The following is a 24,585-nucleotide window of genomic DNA, read 5'->3' as shown; positions in this document are numbered from 1 at the left end:
AGCTTACGCAATTCAATAATATATAGTCCATCCAAGATATTAACGCTCATCATTGCGCTGCGGTGCTAACCTGATAAAAAAGTGCGCTATCCTCGCTGCTCTGGTCGATGACTAAATATAAACCGTCCAGCATAGCTCAAAAGTTAGATAAGTTAAGAATATGTAAATGCTACTATGTAATGCTTACAAATATTGCAGATTTTATTTCAAATGTGAATACAAAACTGTTTAACGAATATATAATTGCTTAAATTATAGATTTTTATTAAACATATTATTTTTATTAAGTTTTCAGGATTGAATTTCCTTATTTCGTGACTGCACAAGTTTAATACAAAAATCAAGTAACCGTACGAAGCTTTATAAAAAAAGAAGCCCCAAAAAAACTCACGAAAATTTAATATAAAATATTTGATTATCATATCTAATAAAGTACACACTTTTCTCAAAATTTATCGCATCGCTCTGAAATTTGCCTTCATCTCCGCAATGATAAGCACAAATTGACTTTTGCGTTTATTCTAGAAATAACTCGCATTAAATTTTCTCTCGCACTATAGTAAGAAAATGGCCAGATACGACTCGCTAAAAATATTTCGGCTTATAAACAAGCTGTTCATCGCTCCTTTATTTTTAAAACATATCGATGTGCAAATGTGCTGGAATCATCAAATCAGTCTCTATGTGCAACTTACATGGCTCGGTCGCACCTTTTCAGTGCTGAAATTTCGCAATTTCATTAAATCGCCCTACTACTGTCACAGACACTTTCTCGATGGTCGAAAAGCGCCCGACGGGATCATAGGTCCTGGACCTTATCGCCTATCAAAATGTGGCACAGCATCGTCCGGTGGTTTTCTAAATCGACGCAAAAGAGCATCATCGACTCTATCGCCTATACGGGTAACAAAATTCATTTTATACATTTTCTCACTATATAATATACTTTGAAGTTTATAACTTTGTCGGTGTTCAATGAGAGCGCAATCCATCATATTGCAGTTAATTTAAAAAGCTATTCAGCAACCGTCTGTTGTGATAGAGAATGGTTCAATATATATATAGAAAATTACATGTAATAACCGCTTTTAACAGTTCATTTAAAATACGGATATTATTATTTCAATAAGTGATATAGTAGATATATTTGTATTTGTAAGAATTATGTGTTTTATTATTCTGTATAAATTATTCTTATCGCAAGTCCTTACACGCGATTAAGTCAAAGATATATTAATATTTTACACAATAAATTTGATGATACCGTGATAGACGAGGTTCTATCTTTATTTTATTATAATTATATTATTATACAATAAATAAATACAAATATTCTTCTAATTTACACTATTGACATTTATAAACGCATGAAGAGTGAAACAAAGAGAGCAATGTGTGCATTAACACGGTGCGGTATACATTTTAGTATGTACATATAATATATCGGTTTACGGTTTTTATTAACCATAAGTTTCGCGAATATTTTATTTATTTTGGATTTATACTATGCTTCAACGCGTATATGACATATGCCAATCGTATGTCTCCCTGAATCGTTTTTACAACATAGCTCTGCGTAGACTGCCGGTCCAATCTGTTTGCTGCTCTCTGGACACTGCTTGACTATAAATCGAATCCTAAGATAATGCTAAAGAGAACTTCTCATGTTATCCCTCAAGGTAAATCTAAAAAAACAGTCCCAAATCTATCCGGAAAATATTTTTTTAAGTATGTTATTTCAGTGAAATCATATGGGAATACATTTTCACCAGTAGATATATATTTTTACCAGTGAAAATATAATTCTTCTGGCAGGAACTAGTTAAAGTATATTATTTCAACTTTTCCATATGTAGTAATATAGTATACATGTACATTCATATTATTATTTATTTACGTGCAATGTAGAAGTGTTAGAGTGAAGTTATATTTTCACTGGTTCAAATACATTTTCACCAGTATATATTTATTTTTACGAAGACAATTTAAATGGGCAATATATATAATAATTGTTATATAAAACAAATTGTTTGTGCATTACTGTTGGACAAATTAGGTTAGACTAGAGCCAGCGATAGTGGAATTATGTGCTGCTCGAAAATTTGACAGTTGTTGTTAAAACCCAAACCTTACCTTTCCAAAATATATTTAATTTATATAATAAAAATATTGTTATTTTATTTATAAATACTGCAAATTACAATAATAAAAAAACAATATTGCATTAAGAAAATTATATAATACAGTTCTGAAATGTTAAGAAAAACACCCTTATATTGTCTAATACATATAAGTTTTTTATACTCATAAAAACATATCAAAAAGTTTAAATGTTTTAAAATATCAATATTGGTTAATTTTAGAAAACACACAAAAAAATTGGGAGAGGGGTTGTAATTTCAGCGCTCCGGTACTTATTTTTGGCACTACACCACTGCATGCGATTCCGTAATGATGTCACAGGTTTAGGAGGGAGGGGGTCAGCTTAATTTGTTAGTGTGAAACAAACAGGAGTTTGGCTCAATGACATATTGTAAAGGGGGGGGGGAGTAAAAAATTCACGAAATACCTGATATAATTTACGGAAGTCGACTCACTAAAAACGTTGTCACTAAGAATATAGAACAAACTTATTTTAGACTAAAATCTATATTTAAAACTTTTAAATGTTTCATCTCTTCATATTATTATTTTTTCTGATTTTTACAATGTATTTTTGAATAAAAATATTTTTTTTTAAATAAATGTTTGATAAAAGAACGACAATTATTTTTTGCAAATACTTTTACAGCAAGCTAATATTTTTAAAAATCTGCAAATTACATTTTTTAATAGTTCGATCTACCGAACGCTCGTTAGATAGAGACATTTTCGTTGGAGCTGACAGACGCTCGTGGCCAAAACTGAAAAAATGGAGGGCCTCGGAGATGTGTGCGAAACTCCAAACTGCCTAACTCCTGCTCGTTTACAATGTCCCACGTGTGTCAAGTTAGGCGTCAAGTCCTACTTCTGCACCCAGGAATGCTTCCGCTCGTCTTGGAAAACACACAAGCGCTTACATTCGTTAGCAAGTCAGTATAGGTTATGTCGCATACTCATTTTGCACAATGCGTTTTTACAACAAAACACCTATCATATTATATAAAACTACCATTCTGAACATATTCAATCGCATAAATCAGGGGGCATGGAGTCATTTAGAATTTTACCGATTCCGATTTGATCAAGGCCTCACTCCGATTTTAACCCTTTTTGCGCCGCAATGGGTAAAACATATTAACGACCGCAATGCCGCCAATTTTTAAATTTAAAAGGAAGGTCATAAACGTTCGGAAAACACGTGTTTACCCTTCCCACATCCCTAAAAAGTCTCAAAGTCGTAATTTTTTCGATAATAATCATGATACCTAATTTATATTTTATTTGCGAACGACATGTTTTGTATGAACGTAGTGACAACCCTGTCGCCGCTCGAAAAACAAAAAATATTTTCATGGTACTAAATCTCGCTATTCAAATTATTATCATTTTTAATGCTTCTTCATAGATGACTCAAACCATTACAATTCAGGTTGTAATAGTTTCTTGCATGAGAGCCAAAAGTCTCGCGCGGCATTAGCGTTGTTCCCGCATTTAGTGACAAAAAGCTCGCGCGGCATTGAAACGGTTAACAATTTTAATACTATTCTTTTTTGCAAGCATATAATTGATAGCAATGAAAATAATGTCAACAATGTCAATTTTCAAACTAAAAAGAATAAAAGAATTTAAAAATTTAATAACCTTCTGAATGCGTAAACTGACTAGTCGTCCAATTGCTTTTTCATCTCTTTATGCAAAAATCAGAACTTTTAAACACAGTAACGAGGTAAAATTTGGATTTTTCAAAAGATAATTCATTATTTATTTTTAATTAACGCGTCTAAAGGGTTAAGGAAAAAAGGCTACGTCTATATCTACGTCCTAATTCACCTTTACTTACTGACTTATTATAATGATATATTTAAAAAAGCAAACAAAAAATAAACAATATACGTAAAATAAAATATTTATATTAGATAAAATAAATTTAATAATTATACTTGCAAAGGAAATAGATTTGTCAAACAATGGTTTTATTTTGCCAGCTTGACTAAATCTGATCTTAAATCTTTATTCATACTAAATCTAAATTTAATCTATCCATCTGTGATTTAAACTAAATTAAATCTTAAAAAAATAATTGATTCTATTAAATCAGCGTTTATGGAAGCTCTTAAATCAGATTTAATTATTTAAAGTGTGGAAAATAAACACTCTTTAGCGCACTCAACGTGTTTAAGAAAATTATAAAAATGATTTGGAGTCATTTTTTGGAGTCGATTTTTTACGACTCCGATTCCTCCTAAAGTACCACGACTCCCACTATAGCCCTAGTATAATACGTAACTTTTATAATATCATATTTGCTGGTCAAAAATATTCAAGTATAAGTAAATTATTTTTAATCATGGTGTTTCCTAAATTTTCTAATTAAAACAAAAAAAACAAGAATCTTGCACCCCGGTTCATTATTTTCTCATCTTGATGCTGAAGATTATCACTTAAAACATAAATATTAAAACTTAAAAGTTTTGATCGAAAGACCAAAAATTATCATTTCGTAAAACGACCAAAATACTATTCAATATCTACATTCTTCATCTTAAGACTGCTGAACTTGTATTGAAAATATTTTCTATAAATGATCCTTTACTTGCAAATAAAATCGTTGATGTAAACTGTAACTGCTAATTGATATTTTTTAAATGCTTTAAAATATCTTCTGTTGTATAAAAATCGTTTTGATTATTGTCATGATGGCAACATCATAAAATATGCCTTAAGGAAAATAAGGACTACAATACAATTACTTGCACAAACCAGACACATGAAGTATTATGCAAATATTTTTAAACATTTATATAACTATATTTCAGAGGGTGAAAATGTAGAGGAAAAGAAGGACGAGTATAATCCATGGCCGACTTTCACTTACACCGGAAAGTTGAAGCCGTTTCCACAAACGCCCAGGAGAGGTGTGCCAGAGAGCATTGGCAGGCCAGATTATGCCGATCATCCGTTAGGATATCCTATTTCTGAGAAGGCCCTCAAGGGAACGACCCACATTGTCGTTCTTAACGATGAAGAGATTGAAGGGATGCGAATTGCTAGCAAATTGGGCCGGGAAGTACTCGACGAAGCTGCCAGGTAACTTAAATTATCATTTAATCCTATCAAATAATTAGAAGCATATTATTTATAATATATAATTTGCAGAGTTTGCGATGTTGGAGTAACTACAGATGAAATTGATCGAATTGTGCACGAAGCGTGCCTCGAACGGGACTGCTATCCAAGTCCGATGAATTACTATGAGTTTCCAGCGAGCTGTTGTACGTCTGTGAACGAAGTCATTTGTCATGGAATACCGGATCAGCGCCCATTGGAAGTATGTTAAATACTTTAATTATTTATTCTATTATTTAAATATAACATCGTTGTTTATATATAACAGAACGGTGATCTTTGCAATGTGGATGTTACTGTGTATCACCGAGGCTTTCATGGTGATTTAAACGAAACTTTCTTCGTCGGCGATGTATCTGAGAAGCACAAGAAATTGGTTCAAGTAACTTACGAGTGCTTATCGAAGGCTATTGATATTGTGAAACCGGGTGAAAAATATAGGTGATTTCCATAGATGATTTTATATGATTCTTATGTATGTTTTTGTTCTTATATGCATTTATTGTGTCAGGGAAATTGGAAACATCATTCAAAAGCACGCTCAGGCTAACGGCCTCAGCGTAGTTAGGACTTATTGCGGTCATGGAATACATAGATTGTTCCACACCACTCCGAGTGTTCCGCATTATGCCAAAAACAAGGCTGTGGGTGTGATGAAGCCTGGGCACTGCTTTACTATAGAACCAATGATAAACGAAGGAAGTTGGCGTGATACTCAATGGCCGGATAATTGGACTGCGGTGACTGCTGACGGTTCATGGTCTGCACAGGTATGAATTAAAAATGAATTTACATTCCAGCATATCCTAATATTCCTAATCCTGAATTTTATTTATATATATTTATATAAAATAAAAAAATAATCTACTTCGTGTCTAATGAGATTAATGCAAGAGGTTTTAGAACATTTTGCTTGAACTATTTCCTCTTTAGTGGTATTTTAAGCAATCGATTTTCTTACATTTTATCCAAGTCTCCACACATAATAATAGTTTTGTTTTGGGCTATTATTTTACTTTGTCTATTTCATAATACTAAAAATTTTTCTCAAATCAACTCCTTATCGCCCTTTTACTATTTTAAAATTGCTTGAATATTCACCTTTAGATTTTTAAAATTAAGTTATGGACACATCCTTACAATATTAATGATATTTGAAGGTATATTCATCTTGTACTTTATGTACCACCATTTGGTTTTGTACTTTCTATCTATAAACTTGTTATTTCTCGCATATATAGTATATAAAATCTGTCAGTATATTTAATTTTCACCCTACGATCCTAAAAATATATCTCCTACCTAACAACCCTACTTGATTTACCTAATTAAAAAATATTAATATGTGTACTTAAAATTTTTACACTCATTCTCTTTTCAGTTTGAGCAAACACTTCTTGTTACTGAAACTGGATGTGATATTCTTACCAAGCGTCGTACTAGCACTGGGCTACCACATTTCATGGATAAAATGAAATGAATGTGACGATATTTTTATTTTTACATATACTTTAGAACTTATGTAATAAAGTACTATGATTTTTTTCTTCATATTATAGTGGATCTTTTGCTAGTCAATTTTCATCGACTTGTGTAGTAATTTGCTCATTGTATTTTAAAATTCAAGGTTATTTTTTATCGAATATATTATTTAATAATGTTGCTTTACAATAGGGACCAGAATTAATTTAAAGATTTTGATCAACTCTAGTTTAAAAATTTAAAATATTAATAAAAAGGTCATCTCGAATATTTTTATATTTTTACAATGATACTCTTTAAAATAACAAGTAATAAACAAAAGTTAGCAGCCATTAAATTATAACCATTGGTATTGTTTATTTTATGTTGTTTTTTTATTATTATTTTAATACCTAGTGTGCTTACCTTCATTGTTATACTATATAAATGTATGAAAACAATAATTCTCTATGTTAACTGTTGATTTGTTGTTAACGTTTACCAAATAGTTTCTGTTGATTGATACGTTTCATATATACACACATATATGATCGTAGATTGTAACACAATTACACTTCAAGTGCCCAATAAAAAATATATTTTTAACAAATAAGTAACTTTTTATTGTTTCTTATATAACATAATTTAAGAATAATAAATTAACAATTATATTACAAATATTATACAATTTTAAATAGTCTTACATTTTAATTCGACTTGGGCTTTATTCTGTTGCCAAACTCGCTGACTTCGTTCAGATCAGAATTTGTGTTTTTATTGTTGTTTGGTTTTGGCTTGATGATTATACTCGTTTTCCAATCTTTCGTTAAGATGTCCAAAGTTGGGTGAGTGGTGTTTTGTGGTACTGATACGACAACATCATTATTAGGCTTTGTTATAACTTCAGTGATTACTTCTTGAGCTTCTCTGGAAACGGTAGAATTCAATACCTAAAATCATTGATTTTATTTTATAAATAATAAAATAAAATCATATAAAATTAAACTCACATTTACTATTTCTTGGTGTGATTCATTTGAATCATTCTCAAAAACGATTGACATTTCATTCTTTGCCGGCTCTCCTGTATTGATCGATGCTGATACTTGAATATTTTCCGAAGGTTGTTGTTCATGTTCGTCTTCGTATTCTGGCACAAATATCCTGATAGGTGCATGATTCGCTGGTTGATTATCTTCCGTGACGTCAAAAGATACCCCCTGACTCGGTATGAAATTGCTATATTCTTGCGTGAATACCGGCTTACTTATTTGTGGTGCGGCGTTCTGAATCAAATAAGGATTAGGGTTATTAGAGAAGAGTTCGTCTACTTTTGTAATGGTCGCCGGTGTCGGTCTGAAGCTATTAGCGCTCATCGAGTTAGTCGCTATGCTATCAATTTCTGCAAAGTACGCGGCGATAAACGATTCGTTTATTTTCGCGCTCGGAACGTTCATCGGCAAGAAATTGCTGTTAACCGCGATCGAAGATTGCACTTTAGAGTCAATGCTCGTCTTTGTATTGTTTCCGTTGAAATGATCCACTTGTACACCTTCTTGCGTGTTCCTGATGACTGTCTTATGCGATTTATCGCCTAGATCGGTAACCAAACCCTCTTGTAAGCTCGGCCTGAATTTTTCGCTATCGAAATTTTGTTTGTTAGGGGATTGGAGATTGGGGCTTGTTGGTTTGGTTTGTTTGAGGAATTGTTCCTGAAGTTTTTCCACAGATTTGGGGACAGGTTTAAATGCTTGTACTTTGGTATCCGAACTGTACAACTGAAAATAAAATAAAAACACTGATATCTGGTGGTGTTATTGCATGCATCAAATTGTAAGTCTAATTTACAGTAATCGATATGTTAATTAGATTAGTTAAGGGTGCAGTTGTATATTAACTAAAGTCACCTGGGCCGGTTTGCTCTTGTCGTAATAGTGTTGGACGGTGAAGTGATGCTGTAATGGTGCTTCTTGGATCAAGGGTAAAGCATAGGCTCCAGATACATGGGATACTGGATTCAAGAATGTTGTTACTTGATGTTGATTAGACAGCGCTGGCGTTAATCCCTTTGGGGTGAAAAATATTTTTCCCATATTAGTAAAACTGATTTACTTTTAGTATCCTTCAATAACAGTTTAAAAGGCAACAATATACAACCTTAAAATACGGATTTAATTTATTGTACTAAATAACGGGAGATAGACATGATCATTGCACAAAAATATATTTAAATATATTTTTTATTAAACAATAACCATAAATCATCATTACTTTCGACTTACATCGAAAGATCCCATTAATCTCAAAATTGTAATAGGATAATTATCTGTTAGCAAAAGAGCTTCCATTTATTAAAATATTTGAACAAGTTTATTTTTGCAGCAATATTCGTGACTTAATGACTAAAGTACTATTTTGTAGCATTCATTTAAAAAAAATGGTGGACATGTGTATATACAAGCTATGGAAAAACCGCTTTCCCTGCTTTATTTACCAATCTAAAGAGGTATTAGTTCTATTATCTACTCATTATGTAAATATATTTTTTTACAATTTACCTTTTTTTTCTCGGACCTCGATCTACCTATTTTTTACAGTAAATTTATTATATTTATAGCACTATAAGGCTTATCAGTTGTTGTCTTATTTTATCATGTTTACAACTTAATTTTAGAATTTTTTATTGATATGACTTACCTCAATCACAGTGCCTTTAAGAATAATTATTTATCGAAATAATATTTACATCATCAACTTTCTAACCTAACATTTTATTCAAATGCTTACTCATTTGTTTACCTTTAAGTTTTTGCTCTCATAAATGCGAGATATAAGTAGATTATTTACGGTAATAAAGTCATATGTTGTAATGTGTGTGTTCATTACACCTGTTATATAACCTATGACTATAAACTGTTTTTAAGAATTTTCTATTTTACTGTAGGAATTCACATATATGCTACGATTTTTCACCCACATCTTCTCCCAATTATACTCACATATCTATTGTAGAATTTTAGGTATTTTTTATAAATGATAAAAAAATTAATTACCTGTGTTTTAACTGAAGACACTTGAGGCACATATTGTCCTTGTAATCCTGTTGAGAAATAATGCGCTGATGGTGAATTCTTTGCTGCTTGTTGCGATGCATACAGTTGGTTTTGAGGATGGTAATGAATATTCTTGTCTGTAGTAGCTTCTGTTACTTCATAGCTATGACTGCTTGTAATCTTATAAGGCAAAAACTTAAAAATGAATTGTTAACCGTATTCATAGCATATTCAATATAAATGCAATATACCTGATTAGATTGTAATTGTGATTGTAATTGAAATTGTGATTGTGATTGTGATTGTGATTGTAATGGAGTTCTATAGTTTGATAATGAAGATCCTAAGTTCGGTGCTGGAATTGTATGGATTACCCCTAAAATATTTAATATAATTTATATTATGTATATGTTTTTTGTATTTAAGTTTTATCTTATATATGATAATAAACCTCTTTCACTATCTATCCTGACTGGATAAGCCTTTGCTGGTATCGCAGTTACTGGTCCCGCCAGTGATTGACTGGTATAAGAAGGACCGTGCGTTTGAGCAATGTTATAAGTCGGGGTCGTCAAAGTGTTTGGAATCGGCGCTGAAGGTGAGAAGATATTTTTCGTTTGCGAATTTCCAACGAGAAGGTTCTTAACTGGTGGTGAAGCTGAGAAGATCTTTTGTGCTGTCGACGGAACTTGGTGCGTCTGAGAAGATAAGAGCGTTCCTGGCACTGGTGGACTACGGAATGGTTCACTGCCACTCACTGGCCGGTAGTTCAACGGAGCTTTCCAAAAGGGGTATGGAGATTTCATGTACGGCTTTTGCGACCTGAAATTTAAGGATTGAATATCGTGTGTTTTCTAATATTGGATGTTATGATGTACCTGTAAAAGAATGGTGGTCCTTTCATCTGATAGTATGGTTTATATGGTCGTTGGGCAAACATGGGTATTTGATTTGAGGCAGCATATGCCCAACGTGGTCGAGAAGCCATCATGTGACTACGAAGCCTCATCATCGCCATGGGTGATGTTCTTAAAGCATGCTGCGCTTGATATTGCTTTGCTTGTAGTTGTTGTGCTTGTAATTGAGACAAGTACTGAGGTTGTTGTTGACTCACTGCAGCACCCAAAAGCATACATAATCCTAATATTGTGTGTAACTGCAACAAATAAAATAATTTAAAATTATTTTACAAAAATCGAATAGTGTATTTTTTTATTCATAATGCAACGACTTTATAATAAAATTGCAATATAGCAGCTTTTTCGCCGCATATCGAGTTTTTTTTAATATCTTGTACTAAAAAGAAATACTCATTAATCAAAAGTATATGGATTTTCTTTAAAATGCGGTTTCAGTGTCGTATGTTTCAACTAAATATTCTGAAAATTGTCAGTGGTTTTATAGCTTTTTGCTATTTTTATTACAAATATGTGTGAAATAAATTTTAGTGGCGCACACCTAATAGAGTTGTGCACTATATACGTGCATTGTTCCAGCTCTATGCAGAGCTATCGCCGAAAACATCCATGTGTCTAGAAAATTCTTTAAAAACGATAATAAGGGACGCAATCGTGGATTTTTAGTCTAGAGTACTCTACAATCTGTAGATGAAAGTTGATGAAATGAACATTTACGGATTGTTGACACTGCCTTTTAATAACTAATTATACAATGCTCCTTTATAAAAGGCGCTAACATAGAAATACATATACTGAATTCTCTCAAACAATAAGGACTACTTGCTCTCGCTGTGATTCCAGACAATTAAGCCATATTCGAGGATGCTATGAAACGACAATAAATTATTAATGAAGCTGGACATCCTCGACGCCTTATCGCAAACTTTGACAATTCCTCGACGACCCGCTCACCCGGCCGTTATAAGCTGGGTGCCCACCCATAAGGGTTGGACTCGTAGGGTCTTAGTACTGGTAACAGCGGTGATGCATGCAATGGATTCAATGTAGTTTATGCTTCTGTGCGTCTGCTATGTGCAGGTTGAATTTCCAGTGTTTTTTGAAAGGAAGATCTGTCTAGAATATATCACCCCAGATGGTAAGAATATTCCGCTGGGAGCAATGACCTTAAAAATGAAATTTTGTGATTTTTACACTGAAAGGCAAACGGTTATAGTAATTGAGGTCCTCCTGTAGATCGAGAGAATCCGAAATCGACTACACTCTCTTAAAAATTTTCAAGTCACCCGCATATAATAAAAAAATTGCACAATTTTTTGCTGTTTCTATGTCATTAATGAACAATAGAAAAAGCAATAGACCCAAGTTGCATCCTTGAGGTACTCCGATAGAAGTCTTATATCGTTCTGAAAATGAGTTTGTATACTTGACGTACTAACATATAAAAGAAAATGAGTAAAATTGGATTTTTGCGGTACTTCAGAACAAGCGAAATTAAATTACTTAATTTTGGAAGAAGTATGCTAAACTTTATCGAATGCTTTTGAATGTCAGTGTAGAAGACGTAATTCTGAATTTTAGTATCGAAGAATTTCAGGAATCATGATAGGTTTGTGACTGAAACGTCGCAGACGAAAACCGTGTTGTTGGTTCACTAAAGCCTGCCGTTAGTGATTGTGACATTTGTGAAAAATTATAATGAAAAATTTAGCGCGTGACGAAGGTCTTCGGCACGCATTAATCACCTTTTTTGGGGTTTTAAGTGACTTTCGTAATCTATGAATTTTTCAATTACAAATTTAAAAATTATTATCTGACCTGATGATTAAAATTAAACGGCCCGAGAAGATCAAAATAATGACAATCTCTTTATAATATATTTTTTTCTAAATTTCTAAAAACTGCTTTTTTGCAATAAATTGTACCACGCTAATCACTTTTTTCCTTAAACCATGCTACAATAGTTGTACGATTATTTTTTTTTTAAATATATTTCACCACAAATGCTACGAACAAATATAAGCGCTTAACCACAATCATTAATGATTTACTAGAAAAGCAGGGGTTTTTTAAATGGTAAAAATACTGCAGCCTCAGCTTTGCCATAAAATAAGGAAATGAGTTCAAGCGTAAATAAATTATTAGTTAAGAAATCTTCTTCATGATGATGTGAATATTTTCTAAATATTTAAAAGGACGTTAAGCATATCTTATGTCTGTATGTCTTGTTCAATTTTATGCCGCTTTCTCTCTATTGTTTATTCATCCAAAAAAGTTTAAGTATAATTTACCACTGTATGACATCGGGATGAAAAAAATCGCAGGTGTGACTTATATACTTGTTTATGGGTACGTTTAACATACGCCAAACCATAATATAATAATTGATGTTTTAGATGTGCACTTTGATACACATCTAATTAATTTAAACTAATATTAGTTGTTCTACGTCAGGATGGGTGTCAAAGCTATTTAAATAAATATATACATATTATATGTATGTACAGGTATTCAGAATCTTAAGGTGAATGTCCTGTACTAAATATATTCCGTTATATGGATGTAGATCAACTGTATTGCAAAAATAATGTCACAAGTGTTATATTTTTAATCGAAACATTAAAAACTATTTTGATACTCGTAATTTATTTAATCGAATATCATGCGTTTTATACGGTGTTTTTTTTAATCAATCGGCAATTGATTCTCTCAATTTTTTTGGACCTCTATTATTGATGTTTTATGTCACTTTTATAGGTCATCAATGGGTCGTGCGTCGTCACACATAGTGCGTCGGAAGCTCTATGTCCGCATATCCGGAAAAAGAGGCGTTCAAGTTTCCGAAGCAATTGACAAGCAGTGGCAAGTAGAGCAGCTAGCCTAGTTATATTGGGTGCTTACTAATGTACACGAAATTGTTCATATCATATTCATAATTCGTAACAATTAAATTCACGATATTATGACAGAAGTGTGAACGAGAAAGCGGAAAGAGTTCACGATTTTTGCCAACCGTTACGGAACCAGCCTTGGGTTCATCGTCACCGTTTTGTATGAAAATTATCTGCATTTTGCAGCTATTACACTACGCACACTATATAATTTCAGTCCATGTCAATCTCTTCTAGTCGATCGGTCGTTATGGAAGCGCGTCCATGTCCATCGTTCTGATTTTGAACCACACACAAGACAGGTTTCTTGAGTTATAATTTCTATCGTTTTCTACTCTCTTTTCGGTCGATTTCTTTACCGGTACTAACTTTTCTATTCGAAACCTATTTTTTATATAAATACAAGAACGCCTTTGACATGAGTCGTGTGCGCTTCAAATATAACTTGTCGCAATGCTTATGCAACTAAATATATCTACACGTGAATGTCAATGTTGAACCATTTGCTAAGATTTTATGTGACGTCACTAAAACATATAGATACCGTTCATATAGTTAGCAAACTATTGTTCTAAGAAAATATGATACATTACTCTTTAATGTGTTCAATTGAGGGCTATATGCATTAATGGTTATCTAATAAAATGCTATTTTGATAATTGATTGATTTAAAAGAGCTAAGAAACTGATAGGCGTGCAAAATATTGATTTTATTATAAGATGAATTTGGAAGACCTGAACCATAGACCATTATATTAATATTAATTTACAATTGCAACGACTGCGGTAGCGGCTATTTAAAACATTAAAACATTCTAAGTTTTTTCACTAAACTTTGCACTATTCTATGAATAGATGTTTTTAACAATATGTTATGACTAGGCATTCCGATTTCTTGATGATTTTCACTTCTCAAATTTCTCGAGTAATTTTGATGAATGAAAAAATGTATGTAGTACAGTAAAGTATTGCAGATACATTAATACATATTATTCTTAAAATAACCATTTAAAAACACATGCCATCTAAAGTAGAATCAAACATCCTCGTTCTTTTTTTTGTTAAAAAAATTTCGGCCGTGGAAAAATTCCTCTCGTTTTGTGTTGATGTTGATGTTTTTTAAACAACAAGGCTTTAAATAGGCACTGTAACTTATTTGTTTTCTTCCCGTCGATTAAAATATTTTGAATTTTTTCTCCATTAATCCATAAAGTGTTCGTTTTATTGCACCAAAGAACATTTTAAAGAAATTTCTTTCTCTAATTGTTGCACCAATGATAAATTCTTAAAATTCGTCGAGCCATTAAATAATCTGCGAATATCATCTTTCCCAATTTTACATATTTCTGTTTTTGAAGAATAATTAAAGAAGTCAATATTTTTTTGACTGGTGAAAGATTCTGGATTTTGCAAATATTTAATTAATGACATCAATGTCTGGTTTCTTCGATTATATAATTTCTCTTTAATTGACCGTTGAAATTTCGAGCTTAGCTTAGAGTTGGTATTTTCCAATTGTTTTAACAAAAAAATAAGGCCCCTTCAGCTGTCAATAACAGCTGTTGTTACTTTATAAAAACATTTAAAAAAAACCTTTTTCGATAATTGAAAAATAAAAATAGCCCTAAGCGTTCTGCCGATTCCCATGCATAATTTATTTTTATCGGAGCGGGTTCTTAGATCACCAAAGTAAAGATAAAAGCGCCGGCCGGTTAGAGTAATAAAATGCTAATCATTTAAATATTTACGATCTTCCGAGAAAGTATTCTTATTTTCAAACATCTGGCACGAACACCACGAAAGTTTTTTTTATCTGCGTGTCTTATTTTATTAATTAAACAAAAATAAAATTGGTTCGAGTGTTTAAAATCTGTAAACATTTTTTTGTCACTCCCAGCAAGCAATTAGACACCGATTAAGCCACTGCAGTATTATTTTATTAAAAGTTTACAATTTAATTACATGTTTGAAATTGAATATGATAATACGAATAATTTTCAGACGAGGCACCGCCGGTAGTAGTCTTCAGTGCCAGTGAACAAGTCACGGCAGTATTACCAGAGTGCTGCCTATTTTTGGTGAAAGAGAATAAATCGGCCCATGCAATAGGAATTGAAAAACGTGTGTTTCAGGTATTTGTCTATAACACTTTTTTTAAATTAAAATGACAAATTAAAGCAATATACCAACAACTCCTTCTGGGTAGCAATATAAACATTATTTTTAATTTGCAGTCTAAACGTCTGAAAATGTTGGATAAAATGGGGTCAATCTTCATTAAAATACATGGTTTTAATCCGTCCGCGTTTGAAAAATGGTTTTAAACTTTCAAAATCGCATTAGTTTGACTGACAATATGCTTCGCGATCTGAATTTAAATATTAGTGTGAAAATATAATCTTTCTTATATGTTGCTAATTTTTATTCTTTTTTCCGGACTTTTCAAATCTGAATTATACTTAAAATGAATTCGTTAAACCTTTTTTATATTCCGTTATAGCTGGATTTTATTTGTAATGCTTCGTGTAGTTTTAGCCAAATGCACAGATAGTTTTTTTTTTAGATTTTTAAAGTTAAGGTTTGATGTACAATGTATTGATTAGTTTTCGGCGTTTACATCATAGTACTTTCATTATACGCCTTTTTTTAATAACAATATTTATATTTTTACACAATTGTAAATGTACACTGAGTGTACATCACCGGAACGCACTGTAAATGGAATATTAACAGTAATCCCGAATATAATATATCAACTCTGATAGAGCTACTGGATAAATAATTTCCGGACTAATTTAATTATCCAGTAACTCTGATTCATAATATTAACCATTATTAAGAGACAGAGTTGACGTATTATATTCGGGATTGCTGTTAATCTACAATTTACGGTGCGTTCCGGTGATGTACACTCAGTGTACATTTACAATTATTTCACAGGAAAGAGTACCAATATTTAAATCATTGATCTCAAGATTAAGGATAGATTTTGAGCATTTAATTGTTGTTGGAAACGACAATGATATACTAAAAGTATATATGTGGCTTAACTATATTGAAAGCACTTTCTGTTAATAAAAAAAATGAGTGCTGTTTACTAGCTTAAATGTTGACGATAACTACAAAATCTAATCTAAAAATATAAAATAATATTTTTTTAAATTAAAGTAGAAGTTATCTATTGATTCGCCAATATCGAAAGTTTAAAAATAATTGATAATTGATAATTAATACTTATATATTCGGAAAGTGAAGATACGAGGTATAAAAAATATTTGTAAAGCATTGTATTTTGGAATTGATCTATAATAGAATAGAAGTCTCGCACTGCTATCTTTTTAGTGCGATCACTCGCCGGGGTTAAAAATTTATACGGCCATTTAAAACACACATAGTAATCTTTACTTTCCAAACATCTGTCATACATAACGGAATATTGACATTATTTTTTTAAGAGCAACATCTAGGAACGCCTTCTTGCTTTAAAATCAACTCAATTTCCGAATACATAGAGAATTTTTAAACTAACGAATGCTTATATCGAAACAATTGTGTTCAACAAAGCAAAGACAATTTCTGTGCTCCATTAACCAGAACCGAGTAATGATGACTAAAATATAAATTTAATGATATCTATTGTCAATATCAGTTTTACTAATTTTCAGTGTTGATTATTCTGTACTGCATTTAATCAATGCTGCATGTCAGCACCTCATAATAAAATTATAAAACTCAATAAGAATTTTACGCTCGTAAATCATCACACCACCATCATTATTGATGCTTCTCCAATGTTAGCACTATCACGAAATAAGCACAGACAATGCTCAACATAGCATGGATAATTACGCATTTAGCATATAACGTTTAGCGATTTCACGCATGTCTGCCCATTGCGAATAATATGCAATCTTCAAAAATTTTCAGCCGATCGCTAATTGCATTCCGTGCATGCTACTATGCAAAGTGGCGTGATGATACGTTTGACCGATTGTTAAACGATCCGAAACCGCCTCCGACCATGTCACCGCACATTAGAAAGTGATAGATTGTGGGTATGGTCTTAAGATATAATACGATCGTAATGACTCCTAATACTTATTGTAAACACGATGTTTATAAATGTAATTCTAGAGAGATTATAACGATCGGTCAACGTAGGAAAACGCGTTTCAACTACATACCGATGTAATGCAAATGTTCTCTATTGGAGATCACATTTGAATATGATATTGCCCAATATGAAATAAATTCGCCTTTCAAAGAAGACCTAATTAATCCAAGTAAATTCTTAAACATGAGAAGTATTGCTATAGGCTCCATACAATAATAGTTTCATGAATTATGTATTTGGCTGTATTATAATATTTGGGTGTCTTAAAAAATTGAAATGTTTTCTCCGCGATTCTCCACAAATTAAAATAAAAAAATACATAAAAAACTTTTTTTCAGTATTTAAAGAATGCGGTGAAACACATTTCTCGATGTAATTATATCAATTTGCGGTTTTACAGCGTCGATTTCGAACGAGCGATCCAATGGTTGGCGTTCTGTTTTTTTTTGTGGTTGTTCTCCAAAATCAGTGAGAGTTTATTTGGGTTGTTAAAATTGAGTTGATTCGATTAATGTTATTATAAGTTTTTGTTTTGATGCATTGGAAAGTTTATTTTGATTATGATGAAGTGAATAATGTATATTGTGACTAGAATTATGTATTAAATATATATAAATATGTATATATACTTCTAACTTTGTTTAAAATTGAAAGCTGGGTACGATGCACGACCTTTTTTATAAATACATAGTTCAGTCAAATAAGACAAAAAAATATGCAAGCATATTTATAAGCAAGTACATAAATATACAAATTAAATATTGTCCTTTGCTTTTATGACTAAACATATATTATTCAGTAATTCGAATGTCGTGACACATATTCTGACATTTACTTTTAATTTTATCTTTCAATATTTGTATAAAATGCATAATTAGTGAGCCATTAAACACTTTATATATATATTTATTATTATATTTTATTTAATCAAAAATAATAATATTTGTGTCTGAATAAAACGCGAACAATCATTATTAGTTTTTTATTAGTAACACTATTCAAGGTCGCGAAAATGTGCTCAATTTATTTGGTATGTTTTAATTCACTTAAACCACATGGTAACTTTCATTTAACCACACTGTTAGTGCATTTTTACTCACATAAAAAATACAATAACACGTATATAAGAAATACTTTTAAATTTTACAAACTGACACTGATACATTTTCTTATAAATACTAGCATAGTATCGATAATTAATCATTTTATAATGAAATATATTGGTACCAGTATTATCTACACATTTAAACGTCTGTACTTTTATAGTAATAATTTTTTTAACTTTTATGTAGAAGCAGCATGTATTATTTTAAATGATTATGATTTAAACTTTAGCCCTAAAATTCGAAACTAATGCGTCTTGGAATATTTTGTTGTTTTATTCAATGACTAATACCTGAAAGTCAAATCCCATATAAACCTTAGTATTTTTCAATTTTTATTTTGTCTGAGAGATCAGAATTTGTGTGTCGATAACCATAGGTTAGGTTTACCAATATTTTTCTAATTTCATGTATGAATATAAAAATTAAATCGTGTATAGTATTGACTGTAAGCTGTTATAATATTTTATAATTAATCAAATATATGTCAATAATTTACAGATTGATCTCAGTTTAGTGTCTCACCATTTAAATACGGGTGTTAATTGTGTTTATCCCGTTGTAACGACTGTCATGGTATACCAAAAAAAAATACAATAAATGTTGGTTCAATAATGAGATTATATAAGAAGCTTTACGTATTGCTGTTTTTATCTTGAATTTAAAACCAATACCAGTATTGAACAATATACCGCTGGCAATAAATAAAGACGAATAAAAACAAGCAATTACAACTTGGTTTATGGTTTATCTTACAGTGCACGTGTTTTACCAGTGAAGTTATATTTTCACTGGTGTTTCAGTGAAATCATATCCGAATTCAATTTCACCGGTAGATATTTATTTTTGCTAGTGAATTAAATGCTACTTTAAAACTTAATTTGCTGTTCAAACTTAAATTTAATCTAAGCGGATTGACCAAATCAAACTTAACCTTATGAAAGTTTTAAATGCAACTATAATTTTTATTAGGTCAAGCTTAATGAGATTAATTTGTAATTTTTGTAAATATTTTAATAGTTTTTGTCATTGATGTATACTTATAATTGATGTAAAAATAATTAAATATTATATTGTTAATAGATCAACATAAAATACTGTCTGATACCTTATCATACGAGTTTGGCCAAAAGTCACTTTATGGTTTAATTATATATATATATATTTTATATTTGCATTTAACCTTATATTCTACACATCATTTAAATTGTTAACTTGACATAAAAAAAAAATTATACATGACCCTTATTTTTATCCTTATAAAACTCTTAATGTGCTAGGTGCAGATAAATCCAAATCACTGTGTATGGCTCTTAAGTGCGCAATTCGCTCAATAAAAAAATTAAGTGCTAAATTAATTTTCATATGAAGTCATATAAGTAAAAAATAAAATTAAAGATTTAATCTTGAAGGTGGATATAGATGCAGCATAGAATGAATATAAACATATAAAAAAAATATGAAAACAAGTCTTTAAATTTATTTTTTACCGTATAATTTACTAATTATGTTACTTTTAAGAAAATTAATTCAGCACTTAAAGGGTTAAGTGACACTCGCAAAAACTAAATAAAATATACCTTGTTCTATCATTAAAATCACTCCACCAATATTATTTTTAAGTTAAAGAAGCGATACAAACACTCGTTTTTTTTTTAAAGAATATCCTTACAAAAATAAATCTAAAATTTTACTGAAGAAGACTTGAGCGGATTTTTCTTTCTAATTCTTTCTGCCATATTGCTAATTAAAAAAAAACTTATTTAATACAAATAATTATTGTATGTTCTCTGGTCAAGAACATTTAAACAAGTCCTTATTATTAGAATGTAAAATAAAAATAAAATAATTTATAAATTCCAAAAAGTTATTAATTTTTTAAATTGTAAAGTGACTTGTGGCTCTCTCTATATAATGATTTAATTCATAAACATTATTCTCACGCGTCATAATTGATTTAACATACTTATAAAGATATTTCAATCCACAAATATATCGTAACTCAACAGGAATATTGAGTTATTTATGAATACAGTATTTTATGAATAATTTTCATTTGTCTATATAGTTAAGAATTATGCTAATATTTTTATTTGTATAGAGAAAAGATTGCAGAAGAATATTGCCATGTTATATAGTTATTATTTACTTCTAATGATATATTTTTTATATTGCTCCTCAAACACAATCTTGTGTCAAGTAGCAAAAATGTAATTACAAACATACAGAATAAGATAGGTACGAATGCCGCTTTAATTATTGTAATATAGTGAATATCTTACATTCATCTCGCAAGCATTCAGCTTACAAGCATGCCCATCAGATAAGACATAATCTGGAATCACTCCATCAGAAAAAATATCTATGTATGTACATTTTACTTTCAAGCGCGATACGATCGTATTTAATGAGACGTGTGACACACGACCGGATTCCTTTGAAAGATACAATTAAGCTTTCAGAGTCTTGTGGCAAATAATTGTGATACTCTTCACTCTCTAGAATCCAGTTTAGTCAATGATCTTAATCACCATCGTAATAAATCGTGCGTTTAACAAAATGTGTGTTTAATAACACATTTTAACATGTATAGGTATGTGCACCACTTTCTAGACAGTCCAATTATCGATGGCAAATCTATCATTACTATAATACTTTTTGAAATCACTTTTACTTACTGTTATTTTTTTATACACGAATATCAATCGACGCGTGCTGGAACAAGCCCGCGGCGCTTTTACCGAAACGATAGTAGTTTGACAGATTGACAAGGGAAATATAAATCAATGTGACAGGATAGTATAAGTTTCTTAATTATACCAGATATACATATTAAAGCTATGAATATAAAATAAGATACATAAAATTATTTTATTGACATACATATTTGTAAATCATTCGGAAAATTAAAGTAAGGTGTATTATAATTCCTTACAAAATTGTTTTACAGTCGGGAAATTAAATAGTTGTCTAAATAAATATTTTATAAGGTAGGGGCTTAATATGCATTTGACTGCCTACTTATTTTTATTTTATCAGTAGTTCAAAATTAGCGTTACTATATATTGTTTATTTTTTATTAGGAGGTGTACCGTACTTCTCCACTGGACTGGTAAAAACGTTAGCGGACGTCTTAAGGTAACTAAATTACAATATACATACGGATATTAAGTATATCTTACGTGTTATGTTTCGATGTTTTTTTTTTCATAATTCACGTTGCTATTTAAATGACAATTTTTCCTTCTAAATGTTTTAGCAATATTTAGTTTGATAAAATTAATTTAACAAGTACTTTCCAATATTATTTATACTTTGTTACGAGCTTCACATTTACAATTTTAACTGACAAAAAATATGTATATAAAAGTGAAATAGTTTATATAGAGCATATTTAAATACATATTTAATATGCTTTTAAATATCTACCCTGTGATTTGTCGGTCGCACTGAGGGGAGGTACCAGTATGTGCACAGGGCAGATTTTTTTTACAAAGTATGATTTCAACTAGCATGATAGGCAAGTGTTTTAAGTCGGTGACTGTTACATGAAAGTCCTTGTTATGAATCCCATATGCATCCAAATGTTTTATTTAATTCCAATCGTGTCTTGGAGATCGAAATTAATGAATATTATATAATTATTAATATGATCGATCATAGCAAATTAGAATTTCCTAGATTTTTCTAATCTCACGGATGAATGCCGTGATGATTAATTAAAATCTAGCTTAGTCGTATATATTAGATATTAAAAATTCTCTAATAATGAGCTACTTAACTCATAGAGAATATCATGTATGTATAAGAAAAAAATCCTTTATTTTATTATTGTTTATGTATTACATACTTATAATTTGAGAAACACCGATGAATGTGCGCGTACTTGATGTATACATATCTGCATATATACATACATACATAACCGTCTTGGCAAATATAGATATGTTGCATATACTTAGTAAATTCAGGTTAGTGCATTTAAGGTCAGTGTTAATTACGCGCGACGATATTATTACCATAATATTAAGTATGAGTATAATTTGTAATAGAAAATGAGTTATTTTAAAAACTCTCTTAATAATTTATTAATTCACTGTTCAGTATACTTTCGTTGGAATATTTTTTAACATGTACATTTACATTTTTTATTACTCTTATATGTAAGCTCTTATTTAAAATTATTTTTCGAACATATGTGATCTTTATATTATTATTTTTATGTTTGATTTTAGTTTAATTTTCTACTTACAAATAAATTAAATAATTTTGTTTCAAAATTAAGTAAATAATTAAAAACAAAATTTAGGGTTAAATTTTGTATTATATTATAATATAAACCTATACTTAAACTAATAAATCATATAAATAATGCAATATGAAAAGAACAATGATCTTGAAATAATATGGGTATCATTAGTTTTACATATTTTTTTCATATAGTATTGATTGTCAATAAATAATAATTATATTATTTAAGCACTTGAGAAAAATCTGGAAACGCCATACTAATAAATTTTCCCCTAATTTAACTTTTATATCTAAATATGACAAGAAAGATATGTATGTATTTAGATAATGTATGTTCCAAATACTAATATGAATATTTATCTTGATACAAATAACAGTTAAGTATCATATTAGTAAAACTAGTCTGTTACACCTTCATCATCTAATTAATTCAATAACTGTTTTCTTTAAACAACTACACCCACATTAATCCGCTATTTACTTACACTAATAAACATATCATTAAAATTAGCATACCTTAATCATCTTCGTTGAGTCTTGTTGCGCTTGATAGCTAAATTATAATAAAAAACCGCTAAATCACTTATGATCCATTACAATTAGAGCACTTCACAGTTTTAAAACACCAAACACTATTCTAAAATATTAATTTGAAAATTACAAAATAATTGGTTTATGGAATTTCACGATGTTGTCGATTATCACATACTATATTGATACACTTCAGTATGTTTTTCTCCAATGTGCTTAATGTCTCTGTCGGAAAACTCTGTGAAAGCTCAGCCGACTGCCTACGTCCGACCGTCGTACTCAGATTTCACAACTCGTTTGGCCCGCAATTAGGTCACTCTCTTGTCTTATACCGTGGCTCCTACCCCTTTCTTCTCGCAGAGATCGTTTGCATGAGGATTCTGCGGCATGATTTGTGTTGCTTGTAAATTCTTGACACCTGCTCGTTGCGAGCCACGTGAACTTGAGCAAGGTCACGCGGAACTTTCGTAAGTTGTTGGTCAGCTGTAAAGTTCAGATTCCGTAAATTCCAATATGTGTATTTACGAATTTAAATTGCCTAAATGAGAGAAAATGTTATAAAACCCACGCTCCAGTATGTGGTAGTATTTAATTTAATTTCGTCATAAAACTATCAGATGAATGACATCTTATAAGATATTAAAATACAACAGATATACATTTTGCTTATTGAAAAAATGTTCACCGTAATTTCATTTATTTTATAGAATTTTTTAAACCGTATGTTACGATTAATTAAAAGTATTTTTATTTAATTTTAAAGTAACCATAAAATGTTTTAATTATTGTTTAATAATTGAATGTATTCTACAATATATTTTCTTAATATTGCTGATGAATATGGTGATAAATAATTAAAAATAAAATTTGGCTATGACGTGCATATTAACATATAATAATTGTAAATTGTAATATTAGTTAATTAATAATAAAATAAATGTTACTAGTTTACAGTATATAATTTAAGTATTATGATGCAATACTTATTAAGTGGTT

General features: G+C 30.4%; 2 protein-coding genes across 6 annotated transcripts; one reads left to right on the top strand and one right to left on the bottom strand.

The window, feature by feature from the left end:
- The first annotated feature begins 579 nt into the window (after positions 1-579).
- Positions 580-7,339, top strand: LOC148236560 (methionine aminopeptidase 1). Of its 2 annotated transcripts, none has more exons than XM_088181980.1 (6): positions 580-903; positions 4,959-5,229; positions 5,299-5,470; positions 5,537-5,709; positions 5,780-6,038; positions 6,650-7,339. In XM_088181980.1, the coding sequence occupies exons 1-6, from the start codon at positions 831-833 to the stop codon at positions 6,746-6,748; spliced, it is 1,047 nt and encodes a 348-aa protein (XP_088038106.1). In that variant the 5' UTR covers positions 580-830; the 3' UTR covers positions 6,749-7,339. The 2 variants fall into 2 exon arrangements, with proteins under 2 accessions (XP_088038106.1, XP_088038105.1); XM_088181979.1 differs by lacking the exon at positions 580-903 and adding an exon at positions 2,906-3,071.
- On the bottom strand, positions 7,329-23,897 carry LOC148236559 (uncharacterized). 4 transcript variants are annotated; one of them, XM_088181975.1, is made up of 9 exons: positions 23,768-23,897; positions 23,575-23,695; positions 10,661-10,938; positions 10,234-10,604; positions 10,034-10,158; positions 9,783-9,977; positions 8,637-8,795; positions 7,740-8,507; positions 7,329-7,679 (listed from the first exon to the last, which is right to left on the bottom strand). In XM_088181975.1, exons 2-9 carry the CDS (start codon positions 23,581-23,583, stop codon positions 7,437-7,439), a joined length of 2,148 nt encoding a protein of 715 aa, XP_088038101.1. In that variant the 5' UTR covers positions 23,584-23,695; positions 23,768-23,897; the 3' UTR covers positions 7,329-7,436. The 4 variants fall into 4 exon arrangements, with proteins under 4 accessions (XP_088038101.1, XP_088038102.1, XP_088038103.1 ...); XM_088181976.1 differs by having other exon boundaries at positions 7,740-8,015; XM_088181977.1 differs by lacking the exon at positions 8,637-8,795 and having other exon boundaries at positions 7,740-8,015; positions 23,768-23,888.
- Positions 23,898-24,585: the final 688 nt, after the last annotated feature.

Source organism: Plectrocnemia conspersa, unplaced genomic scaffold (assembly GCF_051122295.1).
Source record: "Plectrocnemia conspersa isolate PC_06_02 unplaced genomic scaffold, ASM5112229v1 ptg000003l, whole genome shotgun sequence".
Lineage (NCBI taxonomy): Eukaryota > Metazoa > Arthropoda > Insecta > Trichoptera > Polycentropodidae > Plectrocnemia > Plectrocnemia conspersa.
The sequence above is the reverse complement of the archived record's forward strand: the minus strand, read 5'-3'. Positions and strand labels throughout refer to the sequence as shown.

Coding starts and splice junctions, on each gene's coding strand:
- LOC148236560 (XM_088181979.1), top strand. CDS start 2,912: ATGGAGGGCCTCGGAGATGTGTGCGAAACTCCAAACTGCCTAACTCCT. Junction 5,471..5,536: donor CGGATCAGCGCCCATTGGAA/GTATGTTAAATA, acceptor TATATATAACAG/AACGGTGATCTTTGCAATGT. Junction 5,710..5,779: donor AAACCGGGTGAAAAATATAG/GTGATTTCCATA, acceptor TTATTGTGTCAG/GGAAATTGGAAACATCATTC.
- LOC148236559 (XM_088181975.1), bottom strand. Junction 10,605..10,660: donor GGACCACCATTCTTTTACAG/GTACATCATAAC, acceptor CTTAAATTTCAG/GTCGCAAAAGCCGTACATGA. Junction 8,796..9,782: donor TGTCTTCAGTTAAAACACAG/GTAATTAATTTT, acceptor TTCACCCCAAAG/GGATTAACGCCAGCGCTGTC.